This window comes from Pelophylax lessonae, assembly GCF_965119305.1.
Source record: "Pelophylax lessonae genome assembly, chromosome: 10".
NCBI classification, from domain to species: Eukaryota; Metazoa; Chordata; class Amphibia; order Anura; family Ranidae; genus Pelophylax; species Pelophylax lessonae.
Window position 1 is genome coordinate 9,259,778 of NC_138777.1, and position 17,524 is coordinate 9,277,301.

The 17,524-nt window shown below is 46.4% G+C and overlaps 1 protein-coding gene across 2 annotated transcripts in view; it reads right to left on the bottom strand.

Annotated features, from left to right (window-relative positions):
* NELL1 (neural EGFL like 1) overlaps nt 1-17,524 on the bottom strand; it is a 1,211,404-nt gene that overhangs the window by 26,183 nt on the left and 1,167,697 nt on the right. For both annotated transcript variants that reach the window (XM_082270280.1, XM_082270281.1), the window contains 2 exons: nt 7,417-7,593; nt 5,710-5,934 (listed from right to left, as the gene is read on the bottom strand). In XM_082270280.1, coding sequence (XP_082126406.1) covers nt 5,710-5,934; nt 7,417-7,593 — 402 coding nt within the window. The remainder of the gene's footprint in view (nt 1-5,709; nt 5,935-7,416; nt 7,594-17,524) is intronic.

Genomic DNA, 17,524 nt, shown 5'->3' on the forward strand with positions numbered 1-17,524 from the left:
GAGAACCCCTCATAATGGGCACAGCAGGTTTACAGACCCAGGAAATCAGCACAGAGATGGTGGGAACCCTTCATAATGGGCACAGCAGGTTTACAGACCCAGGAAATCAGCACAGAGATGGTGGGAACCCTTCATAATGGGCACAGCAGGTGTACAGACCCGGGAACTCCGCACAGGGATGGTGGGAACCCTCATAATGGGCACAGCAGGTTTACAAACCCAGAAAGTCAACACAGAGATGGTGGGAACCCCTCATAATGGGCACAGCAGGTATACAGACCTGGGAACTCAGCACAGAGATGGTGGGAACCCCTCATAATGGGCACAGCAGGTGTACAGACCAAGGAACTCAGCACAGGGATGGAGGGAACCCCCCATAATGGGCACAGCAGGTGTACAGACCAAGGAACTCAGCACAGGGATGGAGGGAACCCCTCATAATGGGCACAGCAGGTGTACAGACCTGAGAACTCAGCACAGGGATGGAGGGAACCCCTCATAATGGGCACAGCAGGTGTACAGACCTGGGAACTCAGCACAGGGATGGTGGGAACCCTCATAATGGGCACAGCAGGTGTACAGACCTGTGAACTCAGCACAGGAATGGTGGGAACCCCTTATAAGGGCCCAACAGGTGTACAGACCCAGGAACTCAGCACAGGATGGTGGGAACCCCTCCTAAAGAGCACAGCAGGTGTACAGACCCAGGGAATCACCACAGGATGGTGGGAACCCCTCACAACGGGCACAGCAGGTGTTCAGACCAGGCAATCAGCACAATGAACCCCTCATAATGGGCACAGCAGGTGTACAGAGCCGGGATCTCAGCACAGAGATGGTGGGGAACCCCTCATAATGGGCGCAGCAGGTGTACAGACCCAGGAAATCAGCACAGGGAAAGTGTCAGCCCCTCATAATGGGCACAGCAGGTGTACAGACCCCAGAATTCAGGCAGAGATGATGGGAACCCCTCCTAATGGACACAACTGGTGTGCAGACCCCAGAATTCAGGGCAGAGATGATGGGAACCCATCATAATGGGTATAGCAGATACTCAGACCCAAGAAATGAGCACCGGGATGGTGGGAACCCCTTATAATGGGCACAACAGGTGTACAGAGGATCATCAGCACAGGGATGGTGGGAACCCCTCATAATGGACAGAGCATTTACAACAGAAGCATAGAAGACATCCAAAAACACATTCAAAATACTTCTTGACTTTTCCATTTCATGTTTTTTTTTTTTTCTTGTTCTGCCTGGAGTTCAGCTCTGATAATCAATGTAAGTGGATGTAGCTTTGAACCCCGATCTGGGAATTCAAAGTCTCCAAATCTCAATCTTCGTTCCAATTGAAATTATCACTCTCTGAGATTTCGGTGTTCATCAAAAAAGTTATGAAGAAGTGAGAGTGCAGACTAATTGTAACAGGACCAGCTATTTTATATTTGCCAAAGTCAGAATCACTGGAGTGGCCAACACGTTTCAAGGCTCACGCCTCCCCTTCACCAGGGCAAACAGAGGGCAAAATCTATATAAATCTTTGTGAGTGTAAGATGAAATACAGATCATAAGACACATTGACAGGATCACACTTCAATAAATAAGAAGTCAATCCGTTTATGTGGACGTACAAAGACATCGGAAATTCCTTGTGCAGGTTTCAGCTACAAGGAGTGGAAGTGACTCCCGGCGATGTTCTCAATCCTTTTCATCCCCTCGTCTGAGAAGAAGAAAGGGGATGTTGTGGTTTTTATCTGGTACACAAAGTGTTTGGGGACAAAAGAGAAAAGGAAAAAATGATTGAAGAAAAGACGTCTTCGTTTTGTGGAAAGTCATTTACATGAGCTGCCCACCGGGGCCCCAGCGGGAAGTCCCCCCCAATCAATGTTCACAATGTAGCAATTCCATCAGAAGGACACAAATGACATTTATCACAATGAGTACAACGCTGAGCTATGTCCCTGCTGTGTGCCAGAGGACGATCGTGACTGACGCTCTTTTGCATAAACCATACAAGATGCAATGCCACCCAACCTGAATGAAAGCCGGACTTCTCTGGAATGGAGCGTGTTAAACACAATTTAGGAGCCAATCTGATATTTTAGTTTTTAGTGTATGTAGGTGAGTTAAACCATTGGAGTTTCCTAATTTTCTGGGGACGCTATTCGTGAGATATATGTGCTAAAATCCTTGGACACCATCTGCCATTTTGAAGGGTTCCCACCATCCCTGTTCTGGGTTTCCAGGTCAGTACACCTGCTGTGCCCATTATGAGGGGTTCCCACCATCCCTGTTATGAGTTCCTGGGTCTGTACCCCTTCTGTGCCCATTATGAGGGGGTTCCCACCATCTCTATGCTAAGTTCCCGGGTCTGTACACCTGCTGTACCCTTTGAGGAGTTCCCACCATCCCTGTTCTGAGTTCCTGGGTCTGTACACCTGCTGTGCCCATTATGAGGGGTTCCCACCATCTCTATGCCATGTTCCCGGGTCTGCACACCTGCTGTGCCCATTATGGGGTTCCCACCATCCCTGTGTTGGGTTCCCAGATATGTACACCCGCTGTGCCCATTATGAGGGGTTCCCACCGTCTCTGTGCTGAGTTCCCAGGTCTGTACCCTGCTGTGCCCATTATGAGGGGTTCCACCGTCTCTGTGCTGAGTTCCCAGGTGTGTACACCTGCTGTGCCCATTATGAGGGGTTCCCGCCATCCCTGTGCTTAGTTCCCGGGTCTGTACACCCGCTGTGCCCATTATGAGGGGTTCCCACCATCCTGTGTGGAGCTTCTGGGTGTATACACCTGGTGGGCCAATTTAAGGGGTTCCCACCATCCCTGTGCTGGTTTTCTGGGTCTGTACGCCTGCTGTACCCATTGTGAGGGGTTCCCACCATCCCTGTTTGAGTTCCTGGCTCTGTACCCTTGCTGTGCCCATTATGAGGTGCTCCCACCATCCCTGAGCTGAGTTCCTTGGTCTGAACACCTGCCGTGCCCAATATGAGAGGTTTCCACCATACCTGTGCAAAGTTTCTGGGTCTGTACATCTGCTGTGGCTATTATGAGTTACCATCATCCTGTACTGAGTTCCTGGGTCTATACACATGTTTTGCCCAATATGAGGGGCTCACACTATCCTGATAAAGTCATGGGGAGGAGGGTGATGGGGTTGAGACATTATTCTCAGAGCCATGTATATAAGGAAGCAGTCTTGTTAGTGGCAGGGACACAGGGAGGACCCCGGCACCAAACACCTGAAGAATATGGGGTCACTTTCAATCAAATCCAGGACTGCAGGGCTCCAATGCTGGAAGTAGGGAGACAGTCTTGGTCCGTAGGGTTCAATATTGAGTTGGCCCACCCTTTGGAGCTATAACAGCTTAAACTCTTCTGGGAAGGCTGTCCACAAGGTTTAGGAGTGTCTATGGGAATGTTTGAGGCGCATTTGTGAGGTCAGGCACTAATGTTGGACGAGAAGGCCTGGCTGGCAGTCTCCACTAATTCATCCCAAAGGTGTTCTATCAGGGTTGAGGTCAGGACTCTGTGCAGGCCACTTAAGTTCCTCCACCCCAAACTCACTCCTCCATGTCTTTATGGACCTTGCTTTGTGTGCTGGTCCAAATCATTTGGTGGAGGGGGGATTATGGTGTGGGTTTTTTTTTTCAGGGGTTGGACTTGGCCCTTTATAGTTCCAGTGAAGGGAATGCTTAAGGTGTGGAGCATACCAAGACATTTTAGACCATTCATGCTCCAAACTTTGCGGAAACAGTTTGGGATAGTCCTGTTCCAACTTGACTGTGCACCAGTGCACAAAGCAAGGTCATAAATGGATAAATGAGTTTGGGGTGGAGGAACTTGACTGGCCTGCACAGAGTCCTGAACTCAACCTGATAGAACACCTTTGGGGTGAATTAGTGTGGAGACTGCGAGCCAGGCCTTTTTGTCCACATCAGTGCCTGACCTCACAAATATGCTTCTGGAAGAATGGTGAAACATTCCCATAGACACACTCCTAAACCTTGTGGACAGCCTTCCAGAGAGTTGAAGTTGTTATAGCTGCAAAGGGTGGGCCAACTCAATATTGAACCCTATGGACTAAGACTGGGATGCCATTAAAGTTCATGTGTGTGTAAAGGCAGGCGTCCCAATACTTTTGGTAATATAGAGTGTGTGTATATACAGTATGTGTGAGTGTGTGTGTGTGTGTATGTATGTATGTATGTGTATATATATATATATATATATATTTTTTTTTTTTTTTTAGAACATAATAAAGCCTACAATAAATTGAGTAAAACTGGCTGGTGAAAAGAAATCCAAGTATAAAAAGCTGCCACCATGCTATGAGATATTAATCATAGCCAGGGCTGTTGTTAGAAATCGCGGGGCCCCGTACAGACTACCTGGCAGGGCCCCCTCAAGAAAATATATATATTTTTATATTTAATATAAATTATATTAAACATATATTTAGCTAAAATTACAATAAAATCACTATTATAAGACACAAATATAACATAACTCGCATAATTCCTGCTGAATCTAAAAAAAAAAAAAAAAAAACTATGTTAAATAAAAAAGAAGATGAGATGAGAAAAATATACAGGCTGGGCAGTTGGAGCTCAGAGATCAGAGAGACAGAGAGAGAGAAACAAAGTTACAATTTACAAATAAACTCCTGAGCAGAGATAAGTGCTGGGAGGGGGGCCCACACAAGGGAGGGGGATTAGTGAGGGACGACTGTCTCTTTCTCAACAGATAAAGGCTGATAGCAGGGAGAGGGACAGATCAGATTCAGGTGCTGGAGGAAGATTTCTGTAATTGTTGTCCATCACTAATCCCCCTCTCTCTGTGGGCCCCCTACGAGAGGGCTGGTGGTCCCCCCCCCTATCAGCGGCCCTGATCATAGCTAATGATTATAGTATACCAAATGTACTGTGCTAATCAAGCTTGCATAAAAACATCTATAACATGAATATTCGACAAAAAATCTTGGGGCATGTCTTCTGTGCCCCAGAAGATGTCCACTCTGATGAACCTCGTAGAAAAGAGCTATGTACAGTGACATCATCACGCAACCGGAAATGGCTTCGGAAGTGTGATTTAGCCATTTGTATCATATGTAAGGTGATGTCAATTCTGACGAAATGCGTAGGAAAGAGCGAAGTACGGTAAAATCATACCCAACTGGAATTGTCCTTGGGAGTGTGATTCGTCCATTTGTAACATATGTAGGTGCATTTTATTTGCTTTAAAAAATATTATCAGGCTTTATAATAAGTGGAGCACCTGGTCTCTTTTTTTCCTAATGTGGTCCTCGTGTGATGCCGAACTGAGGAGAAAGTGACTTCTGTTGTTCCTATTGGTGGTTCTTCTATGAAAGCCTGAGCCCTGCCTATCAGTTGTTGGAGTTACATTATGCAATATATGACTTTTCTATAACTTCAGTCCTATACTGTATATCTGATAATTCTTCTGCTGTGCTCTCAGGGTGGAGAAGATTTGCTTGAAGTGCGATTCACAGTGCAGGAATTCTGGATATTTATGAGCACCATTTGCCTTTTTGGGAAGCCTCACAAGTGTGGACTTTCTTTATTCTATTTGGTTTGTTTAATAAGCATGTTGGATGTTATATGAGCTTGATTAGCGCAGCACATTTGGCATACTATAATAGAACAAACATCGTGCATACAGGAATTCTTGGTCACTTACCTTGCATATGCAGGTTGTACATGGCGTCCCAGACATCGTCCATACAGATCCGCTGAGCCGCGTGACCCCCTGACTGTCCTGGCAGGTTTTCTGAATGTCGTAAGTGATGTTATCTGCTGCGCAGGGGTCGTCCACGCAGTGCGGGCAGCATTCGCCGTCTGTGATTGCCGTGTACTCACAGCTCAGCGTTGGGCAGCTCAATGGCCAGCAGTCCACCTCTCCAGCCTGAGCGGAACATTTGAGGAATATGGTAGAAATTATAGAGAAGGTTTCATTTTATTTTTCATTTATCTTTTATAAACTGAAAAGACCTCAGAATAAGCCTTCTGTGAGTGATCTCAATAACTTATATTAATGTGGTGAAAATTCAGTTACTTTGAGTCATTTTAAAATATGTATATGGAGGCAGCCATTTTTGCTTATTACATGCTCAGTTGCTGCTTCCTACTTTGCAGCACTACAGAACATTGCTTTACTGCTCCTTCTCACAATGAAAGTGAGTCAGCCAACTTGCTAAAATTCACACACTCCCTGTATGGCTAGTACTTGAGTCAGCCGTCTCGCTAAAGTCCATGCACTCTCTGTGTGGCTAGTATCCGAGTCAGCCAACTCGCTGAAATCCACACACTCTCTGTGTGGCTAGTATCTGAATCAGCCAACTCGCTAAAGTCCACGCACTTCGTGTGTGGCTAGTATCTGGTCAGCCGACTCGCTAAAGTCCATGCCCTCCCTGTGTGGCTAGTATCCAAGTCAGCCGACTTGCTAAAGTCCATGCATTCCCTGTGTGTCTAGTATCGGGGTCGGCCGACTCACTAAAGTCCACACACTCCATGTGGCTAGTATCAGTCAGTCGACTTGCTAAAAGCCACGCACTCCCTGTGTGGCTGGTATCCGAGTCAGCCGTCTCACGAAAGTCCACATACTCCCTGTGTGGCTAGTATCCAAGTCAGCCAACTCGCTAAAGTCCACGCACTCCCTGTGTGGCTAGTATCCAAGTCAGCCAACTCGCTAAAGTCCACGCACTCCCTGTGTGGCTAGTATCCAAGTCAGCCAACTCGCTAAAGTCCACGCACTCCCTGTGTGCCTAGTATAAGAGTCCCCCGACTTGCTAAAAGCCATGCACTCCCTGTGTGGCTAGTATCAGAGTCGGCCAACTCGGTAATGTCCACGCACTCCCTGTGTGGCTAGTATCCGATTCAGCCAACTCGCTAAAGTCCACACACTCCATGTGACTAGTATCAGTCAGTCAACTTGCTAAAAGCCATGCACTCCCTGTGTGGCTAGTATCCGAGTCAGCTGTCTCGCAAAAGTCCACATACTCCCTGTGTGGCTAGTATCAGAGTCAGCCAACTTGCTAAAATTCACACACTCCTCGTGTGGCTAGTATCCGAGTCAGCCGTCTCGCAAAAGTCCACATACTCCCTGTGTGGCTAGTATCAGAGTCAGCCAATTTGCTAAAATTCACACACTCCCCGTGTGGCTAGTATCCGAGTCAGCCAACTCGCTAAAGTCCATGCACTCCCTGTGTGGCTAGTATTTTATTAAGTAATTGTTAAACGAGAAATATTGATTGCACTGAGCTAGCGTCAGCTCCCTCTACTGGCTAATCTTTGAATTTACTGAAAAGGAAGCATGTACAAAAAGGAATGTTGTCAAAGCCCCCCTATATTTATCAATTAAATTTACTCTGAAGCCGGAGTAACGTACCAGGCAACGACACTGCTGGCAGCTGTACGTCCAGTTGTCGCCGCTGTGATAAACTTTATGCCCATTTTGATCCAAACATTGGCTGGTCACCCTGGTGTCGCACTCCGGGCAGCAAAACAGGTCCACGCTTGGGTTCTGGCAGTCACAAGCTGTTCTACGGCAAAAGATTTTTCCATCCTGTCCAAGACCAACAAAATAAGGACATCAGGAAGATCCGGTATAAACCTCACATTTTATAGGTGTACCGGTCCTTTAACAAGATTGTGATTAAAGGGTAACTCCACTTTCATGGGGGAAAATAAATAACAAACAAAGAAAAAACAATACAGCGTATACAATTGCGACTAAAACCATATTGTAATTGAATGTGATTAAAAATGACCTTTCCTTTTCAATCTGCAGCTGTTGTAATTTTCTTAAAATGCAATACGGATCAGTTACTGCCATAACCCACCAACAAAATGGCAGCCGCGTCTCCTCCTCATGTGGCGTGCATCGCCATAAACTCCATCCGACGCATTTCGTCATAGGCTGACGTCGTCAAAGGGTGGTGGGTTACGGCAGTAACGGATCATTATGAGAGGAAACATACCACGCTCCATTTGACCTGCTATTCTCCTACATTTGGTGGAGAGGTGATTGTATGCCATTCCTTTGGAAGTAGAGGAGGACCCTATCCTAGCTTGATTTGTATGCTGTATATGACCTTTATAGTGAGGGCCATATATTTCTGGTAAGAGACAGTGTGAGCTGATCCTTGGTGGTGGTTCTCTGGGCTCACGGACTTTTCACCTTTGTTTATATTGAACAATATGGACTGTGGTTTCCCTTTACAATATATGGACATTCTATGAGAGCAGTGTTCCAGATTAGCGCCACATTAAAATCCCGGCAATGTACAGAGATCACCCAGAGGGGAATGTTTTTTTCTCAACAAAAGTGGAGTTACGCTTTAAGACAAACAAATGTCATTTGACCAGTTCTTGACCATCATATAGTAAAATGACGGCCGATGGTTGTCCCATCCCGGCTGGGTGTCATATGACGTCCAGCAGGATAGGCTGCTCTGCGCGCCCCCCCTGATCGGCAGCTCTCCTGACAGGATGGGGGTCTGTGCCTGTAATCAGAGCATTGATTACCAGTGCAGATCCTTGGATCCACTAGAGCCACCAGGGATTGCCCACCCATGGCCACCAGGGATGCCACTAGAGCCACCAGGGATTGCCCACCCATGACCACCAGGGATGCCCACCCATGGTCACCAGGGATGCCCACTCATGCCACCAGGGATGCCAATCAGTGCTCAGGGAGCCTGTCAGTGCCCTCCTCATCAGTGCTGCCCATTATTGCCATCTATCAGTGCCACCACCAGTGTCCATCATTGCCATCTATCAGTGCCACCCACCAGTGCCCATCATTGCCCACCAGTGCCGCCTATCAGTGCCCATCAGTGTCAGTGGATGGTGGGGTGCACAGGTAAGTTTTGGATGGCGGGGTGCACAGGTGAGCTTTGAATGAAGTGTAAATATAGGTTGTGGACAATGGAGTGCAGAGATCAACAATGACCCTTAAAGGCCCGCTCACTATAAGTGCAAATTGGCTACACCCACCCTATGATGCGGCATTCAAAATGTGCCACATCTCTACTCTTTCACCCCCCTAGATGATGAGGGGGGTGAGTTCCTGCACCCAGTCTCTGACAAAAATAAGCCCTGTGTGTGTATACTGCATGTACTGTATAGATAGAGAGAGTATACAGTATATAATGGATAGATATCAATGTGCCGGTGATGAAATTTCCCTAATTAGTAGAAGAGTGAGAATACGGCGCTCGGCTCCGTAGTATATGGCCGTGCAGAAAAGTGGCGTCTTACAAATCTCTTCCTTCCTCCCAGCTACGGTGTTCCTAACAAATCTCTGCTAATCCTCTTCCTATTCAATCAATGACTTCATTCTCAGCTAAGACTTTGAAGATTTTTTTTTTCTCCCCATCCGAGAACTCTTTCTCCATTATCCGCCCAAAAAAAAGGGAGGAAAAAAAGCGCAGTGTGGTTGGAGAGCGCTGCAGGGCAAATTGAGAGTGAACCAATTTCCCATGTCATCAATTATGTGAATGAAATCTTTAAGTAGCGGCCTCCCCTTCGCCAGGCTGTCAGGGCGATCGTTAGCCGCACACTGTCTCTGGAAGGAAATTATTTTCAGGGGGGGGAGTGTCCTGCCTGCACAGGTAGCCGGAGCAATTTAAAAGGAACATTTCATTAAATGGCGAAAGACGGCTGTCATGGGAGCGTGGAACAGCCCAACTCCGAACCTCCAATATGTCTTCTCCTGTCCCAGCTTCATAGATAAACAATGACTAGGCAGTCCTCTCCTGTAGTGAAATGGCTTATGATTTCACAGCACACTATGAGCTTCTCACAATCTGCAGGGCCATCTTAGCGAATGGGCACGCTGGGAAGTTGGCCGGGGGGGGGGGGGGGCAGCGACCCAGCCCCAGCCAAGCATTAGTCCTGATTCCCATGTGCATTCCACTGCTGAACTTAGCAGGTGGTAAGTGCCTGTCGGCCCTGCGCTGCTGTCAGGCCACTTGGGCCGATTCTAGGACAATATCCCCCTGGACAATATGCCCCGGACAATATCCCCCCCGGACAACATCCCCCCGGACAACATCCCCCCTGGACAACATCCCCCGGACAATATCCTCCCTGGACAATATCCCCCTAGACAATATCCCCCCTCTAACCCTAACCCTATGTCCAGGGGGATGTTTTCCGGGGGGATATTGCCCTCTGGGATGTTGTCCCGGGGGGATATTATCCGGGGGGATGTTGTTCCGGGGGATTATGTCCAGGGGGATGTTTTCTGAGGGGATATTGTCCGGGGGGGGATATTGTCCCGATACCCTAGGGCCATGGAGGGGGCGCCCACAACTGCAGGAATGCCTGTCCGCCCCCACAGTAACAGGCGCACACAGAACAGTCGAGTCTGACTCCCATCCATGTGTGTGTGTGTTCACCGGACCCAGCCGCCCAACTTGGAACTTGTAATTAGCTTGGCACTGCTGTACCAATAGATATCGCCTTATCGATAGTTAGCATTTTTATTCTGGTGGGTGATTGTGTAGGCGGGGCCCCAGGTACACTGCATTGCCCGGGGCCCTTTACTGCTCTTATGATGGCACTGACAATCTGCATTAGAAGCTGCAGCACATTAGCTAGAGCCCACCTCATTTCCAGGCTGTAGGGCATCCAACATCATCTAGTCATGCGGCCCGAGGGCCAGATATGGCCCTTTGCTTGCCTTTATTCAGCCCTTGAGGCACTATTTTTCTCAGTGACACGAGATACTATTCTGCCAACTGACATCAATAATGGGGCACCATTTCTCACACTGACACCAATGATGGGGCACTGTTCCTCCCAATGATACCAACCATGGGGTACTATTCCTCCCACTGATACCAAATATGGCGATGTTTACCCCCCCATTGATGCTACCAAAATGTATACTCCCGCTGACCACAGTTTGGCCCCCCTGAAGTCTGAAGGACAAAAAAATAGCCCTTTGTTTAAAATGTTTGGAGCTCCCTGATCTAGTCCTTTCTTCCCCCATCCCAACTGTCATCATCCTGCCCCTTTCATTCATTGGATTTCAGTTCTTTTAGGCTGGCCATACATGGGTCGAAAATTGAAAGAATTTTCTTTCGAAAATCAGAGATTTTGTGCATTTTGTGATCCGATGGCGCCACCATCGATTTTTCAAATTTGACCGGCCAAGCCTTCAATTTTCCCTCATGTTGCTACAGAAAATAATTTTTGTGGCTGAGAATCTTCTTTTCTTTTCAGGAATTTTTCTTTTCTTGCACTCATGCGCAATTCTTTCATGATTATATTTCACACACAATTCTCCCATCATTCAGTAGAAAATCGTTTGTTTTCAAAAAGTTTCCAAGATATTTGATCATGAACTTTGATGACCACATGAAAATCGTCCGTTGCTGCGACTCACTAATGGTGCGAAATTCGAATGGAAATTCTTTCGAAATTTGAACCATGTATGGCCACAGCCTAATGCTTGCTAATAGAGCTGCATGATTAATCGATAAAAAATTGCGCTCATGATTCTAAAACTACATGTCCTTCATTCTTAGACCCAGTAAATTGAGCTGACATACCTTATTTTCCGCATCTACTCCTGAAGAAGTGGAGATCGTCCACGAAACGCGTAGAGTTGTAAGATGCTAAACCTGTTTGGATAATGTTTCTCCGCCATCCTATTTACTTTTTGCAATGTTATTTACTTATATGTGTATACATATTGTTTTGTGATAATCATGTTGATTATTGATTATGATACAGCTCAATGAACAGTTTTTTACATCCCCTATCATGTTTGATATTCATATCAGTATGATGCAATACATTTATTATTTTTGCAAATATTGACTATTTGATAAGCCTCCTTTAACAGCCTGCCAACAGCCCACCTCATATATACTGCGGCAGGCTGGCTCGGCTGTGCGACTCAACGTATAGGTATGTCGGTTCTCTGGAGCGCCCCTGGGGACGAGCGTGTGCGGCGTGCGCCCACGCCCACAAGGCAGCGGGGATGCCTATCCATGGTTCGCTCCCTGCTGAGAGAGAAGGACGGGCAGCTGTTGTAAACACAGCAGACCGGTGTTCTCTCTGAAATGATCACAGAGCGCCTGTCATCCTTCTATATAGGATCACAGGTCTCTATGATCATTTCACAAGCCCCTCCCCCATACAGTTAGAAAACACTCCCCTAGGCTCACACTTAACCCTTTGATCACCCCTGGGTTAACCCCTTCCCTGCCAATGTAATTATTGTTTAGCACTGATTACTGTAGTAATGTCACTGGTCCCCCCAAAAGTGTCAAAAATGTCAGTTAGGAGTCCGATCTGTCCGCCGCAATGTCGCAGTCCCGCTAAAAATCGCAGATTAATAAAAAAAATAAAAATGACATAAATCTTTCCCCTAGTTTGTAGATGCAACAACGTTTGCACAAACCAATACGCTTATTGCAATTTTTTTTTTTTTTATACCAAAAATATGTAGCAGAATACAAATTTTTCTAAAATGACGAAACATTTTTTTTTTGAGTTATATAGCAGAAAGTGAAAAATATTGTTTTTTTTTTTTTCACAATTGTCGCTCTTTTTTTTGTTTATGGCGCAAAAAATAAAAATTGCACAGGTGATCAAATACCACCAAAAGAAAGCTGTATTTTTATTTGGGTACAGTGTCGCACAACCGCGCAATTGTCCGTTAATTAACGCAGTGCCGAACCGCAAAAAATGGCCTGGTCATTAAGGGGGCAAGTCCTTTTGGTCCCGAAGTGGTTAAAGTCCCCCTGACCGACGTTTCTTCTGCTGTACAGATGGTGGGGTTGGGTGAGGTCAGCTGGCGTCATTACCTGGCAGTGCGGTACGCGGTCAGTCAGTCCTCCGTCCCCCATATTCACGGCTATAATCTCCATCCTGGTATTGCTTCTCATTGCAGAGACAGGTGCAGAACACTCTTCATGGCTAATAAGCAGAGCGATAACAACACTCTTCCCTTGTAACAAACCCCATAAAACCGCCATAAAGAGGAATCGGCTTCATCCCGACAAATCAGATGCCATTATCGCATTTCGGGAGGCTGCAGCTTGTACACTCCATAGGAACCAGAGACGTAATCTCGGCCTGATCATAGTCTCCTCTACATCTACCAACCTTCCTTCTATGTAGCACTGGCCTGCCCCATGAGCTGTAGACGCTCCTCACAGTACTTGACTTTAGGAAATGTAAAGGAGATTGTACAATCCGGTGGTAATGTGTGCGTGCTCAGCAAAGCTGCTGTTAGAACTAACGGGGTCCCATACAGCCTACCTGGCAGCCCCCCCCCCCCTGAATTTATTAAGACCATATTTTCACAAAAAATACATTAAAATCATTATTAGTGGACACAAACATAACAGAGAACCCATGTGAATTAGTTCTTTTATAATAGTTTTTCACATTTTAAAAAACAAAATGCATCACATACTAGCACATTATGTTAAACTTGCCTGAAAACAAAGCGTTCCAGCAATGGATGGCAGAAGTGGCGGCTAGTACTCCATGGGACGGGGGGCCACAGACGAACCACACCATACCAAACCACACCCCCCCCCCCGGCCACACCAGCTTTAGCCCGTACACCTATCCCCCCCCCCCCCCCCGGTCGCCAGCTCACTCACCCTGGGCAGGCAGCGGCTTCCCCCTCAGTCTTCTCTGTGGGTCAGGCTTCCCCTGCATCTCCACCCTCCTCCTCCTTGGTTAATAGCATGGCTTCTCCTTTCGGCCAGTCGGGAAACGGGTCTTAGAACCCGCTTCCTGATTGGCCAAGAGGAGAATCAGTGTGGCAATAGTGAATATTCATTTGCTATTGTCACACAAATGGGTGGGCTCAGGGCGCAGTGCTCTGCGCCCCGAGCCCACCCTTTTTTGAAGCCGATTAGAGCCTCTGGCTCTAATCACGTGCTTGGGAAAAAAAAAAAAACATTGGAATCCATGCGTCCGGTACCCTGCATGTAGATTAGGGGGCCGGACGCATGGATGGGGGGGGCGCCCCTGCGCCCCCAATGGACGGGCCGCCACTGGATGGCAGCCATCGCTGGAGGAAGCATCCATCTCTACCCGGTCTTCCTTCCGGGTTCGCAGCTCCAGCTCTGTGACTTGCCGGAGCCACGACTGCTCAGCACTCCATCATTGTTACATCTGCTGTAGGTCTTTCCTCTCATTGCTGCCGATTAGCACCCTGAGAAATCCCACAGCAGACGACACGTGCACATTACCGCTGTTTACAGTCACATGCGCGGAGAGCCTCCAGTCGCGGCACACTGCTCTGAAGAAATGGTACAGGTGGCCGTTCCTTCAGAGCGAATGCACCAGTGACATAACTGCTAGCCCCATAAATATCTCCTAAACGGTGCATGTTTAGGACATATTTACACTACCTATAGGTAAGCCCTAATATAGGTTTACCTATAGCTAAAACTTAGAGATGGAAATTTAAGTTGCAGTTCAGTGAGTAAAATAAATATTTGATCCCCAAGCAAAACATGACTTAATAGTTGGTGGATAAACCCTTGTTGGCAAGCACAGAGGTAAGACATTTCTTGTAGTTGGTGACCAGGTTTGCACACATCTCCGGAGGGATTTTGGTCCACTCTTCTTTACAGATCTTCTCTAAATCCGAAAGGTTTCTTGGCTGTCTCTTGGCAACTCAAAGTTTCAACTCCCTCCATAAATTTTCTATAGGATTAAGGTCAGGAGACTGACTAGGCCACTCCATGACTTTGATGTGCTTCTTCTTGAGCCATTCCATTGTTGCCTTGGCGGTATGTTTTGGGTCATTTGGGTCATTGTCATGCTGAAAGACCTATCTTCACTGTTCTGGCTGAGGGAAGAAGGTTCTCATCCAAGATTTACCAATACATGACCCAGTCCATTGGCCTCTCAATGCGGCAAAGTCGGCATGTACCCTTAGCAGAGAATCCGCCCCAAAGCATAATGGTTCCACCTCCCTGTGCTTGACTGTAGGGATGTGGTCATAGCACGCATTTTTCTTCTTCCACACACGGCAAATCGATTCAATGCCAAAGAATTCCATTTTGGTCTCATCTGACCACAGCACTTTCTCCCAATCCTTCTCTGAATCATTTAGATGTTCATTAGCAAACTTTAGACGGGCCTGTACATGTGCCTTCTTGAGGAGGGGGTCCTTGCGGGTGCTGCAGGATTTTAATCTATGGTGGCTTATTTTGTTACCAATGGTTTGTTTGGTGACTATGGTCCCAACTGCCCTGAGATCATTCGCAAGCTCCTCCTGTGTAGTTTCCGAACTGATCCTTCACTTTTTTCATGATCATCCTTACCCCATGAGGCAAAATCCTGCATGGAGCTCCAGACCGAGGGAGATTGATGGTTATTTTGTATTTCATCTGCTTGCAAATAATCGCTGCACCAGTTGTCTCCTTCTCACCAAGCTTCTTGCTGATGGTCTTGTAGCCCATTCCAGCCTTGTGCAGGTCTACAATCATGTCCCTGAAGTCCTTTGACAGCTCTTTGGTTTTGCCCATGATGGTGAGGTTTGAATGTAAGAGTGTCTGTGGACAGGTGTCTTTTATATACCTATTGAGCTGTCGTTAGGAGAATCTTCTTACATTGACAGGACTAATCTGTGTACCACATGAGCAAACACTGTAGCCAGTCTGTGGGAGCCACAATTATTGTTGGTTGGTATGGGATCAAATACTTATTTGACTCCCTGAACTACAACTCCATTTATAACATTTGTATCATGTTTTTTTTTTTCAGTTTTTTTGGTTGATATTCTGTCTCTATCATTTGAAATATCCCTATGATAAAAAATGATAGACCCTTAATTTCTTTGTTAGTGGGCAAACGTATAAAATTTGCAGGGGTTCAAATCATTATTTTCCCCACTGTATGTAATTATAGTAACTATATTCAACTATAATTAACTATGTAACAAAATGCAACTACTGTATGTAACTATATAATTATAGTAACTATATGTAATCATGTAACAATTTGCAACCATGTAACTACTGTATGTGTCATTTTATGTAAATATACAGTATATACAGTGGGGAAAATGATTTGATCCCCTGCAGATTTAATCCAGAAAAAAACTCATAAAATAAATGTTATAAATTAAGTTGCAGTTCAGTGAGTAAAATAACTATTTGATCCCCAAGCAAAAGAGGACTTAGTACTTGGTGGAGAAACCCTTGTTGGCAAGCACAGTTAAGACATTTATTGTAGTTGGTGACCAGGTTTGTGCATATCTTAGGAAATATTTTGGTCCACTCTTCTTCACAGATCTTCTCAAAGGTTTCTTTGCTTCCCTTGGCAACTCGAAGTTTCAGCTCCCTCCATAAATTTTCTATAGGATTAAGATTTAGAGACTGATTAGGCCACTCCATGACCTTAATGTGCTTCTTCTTGAGCCACTCCTTTGTTTCCCTGGTGGTATATTTTGGGTCATTGTCATGCTGGAAGACCCGTCCGTGACCCATCTTCAGTGTTCTGGCTGCGGGAAGAAGGTTCTCATCCAAGATTTTGCAATACATGGATCGCCCATTGGCTCCTCAATGTGGCAAAGTCGGCCTGTACCTTTAGCAGAGAAATGGCCCCAAAGCTTAGTGTTTCCACCTCCGTGTTTGACTGCAGGGATGATGTTCTTAGGGTAATAGTGAGCATTGTTCTTCCTCCAAACCCGGTGAGTCGAGTTAATGCCAAAAAGCTAAATTTTTGTCTCATTTGACCACAGCACTTTCTCCCAATCCTTCTCTAAATCATTTAGAAGTTCATTGTCATGACTGTACATGTACCTTCTTGAGGAGGGGGACTCGCTGTGTTTGGAGGAAGAAAAATGCTGACTATGACCCTAAGAACACCATCTCCACAGTCAAGCACAGAAGTGGAAACATGATGCTTTTGAGCTCCATGCAAGATTTCGCCTCATGGGGTAAGGATGATCATGAGAAAAGGGAGGGATCAGTCCAAAACTACACAGGAGGAGCTTGCGAATCATCTCAAGGCAGTTGGAACCACAGTCACCAAACAAACCATTGGTAACACAATATGCCACCATAGATTGAAATCCTGCAGCACCCACAAGAACCCCCTCCTCAAGAAGGCACATGTACAGTCCGTCTGACGTTTGCCAATGAACAGCTAAATGATTTAGAAAAGGATTGGCAGAAAGTGCTATGGTCAGATGAGACCAAAATGGAGCTTTTTGGCATTGACTCAACTTGCCGTGCTTGGAGGAAGAAAAATACTGACTATGACCCAAAGAACACCATCCCCACAGTCAAGCACAGAAGTGGAAACATTATGCTTTTCAGCTCCATGCAAGATTTCGCTGAGGGGAGGACGGGGGCAGGGGGGCAATTGCCCCCCAGGCCGCTCTGATGCCCCATAAAAAGTCTGCATAGCTTCTGGCTCAGACATGCCTAAAGGATTCCTGGTGAAGTGAAGTAAAAAGTCCCTACCACTGACCTACTGAGTGCGGGTTGAAGACAAGGACA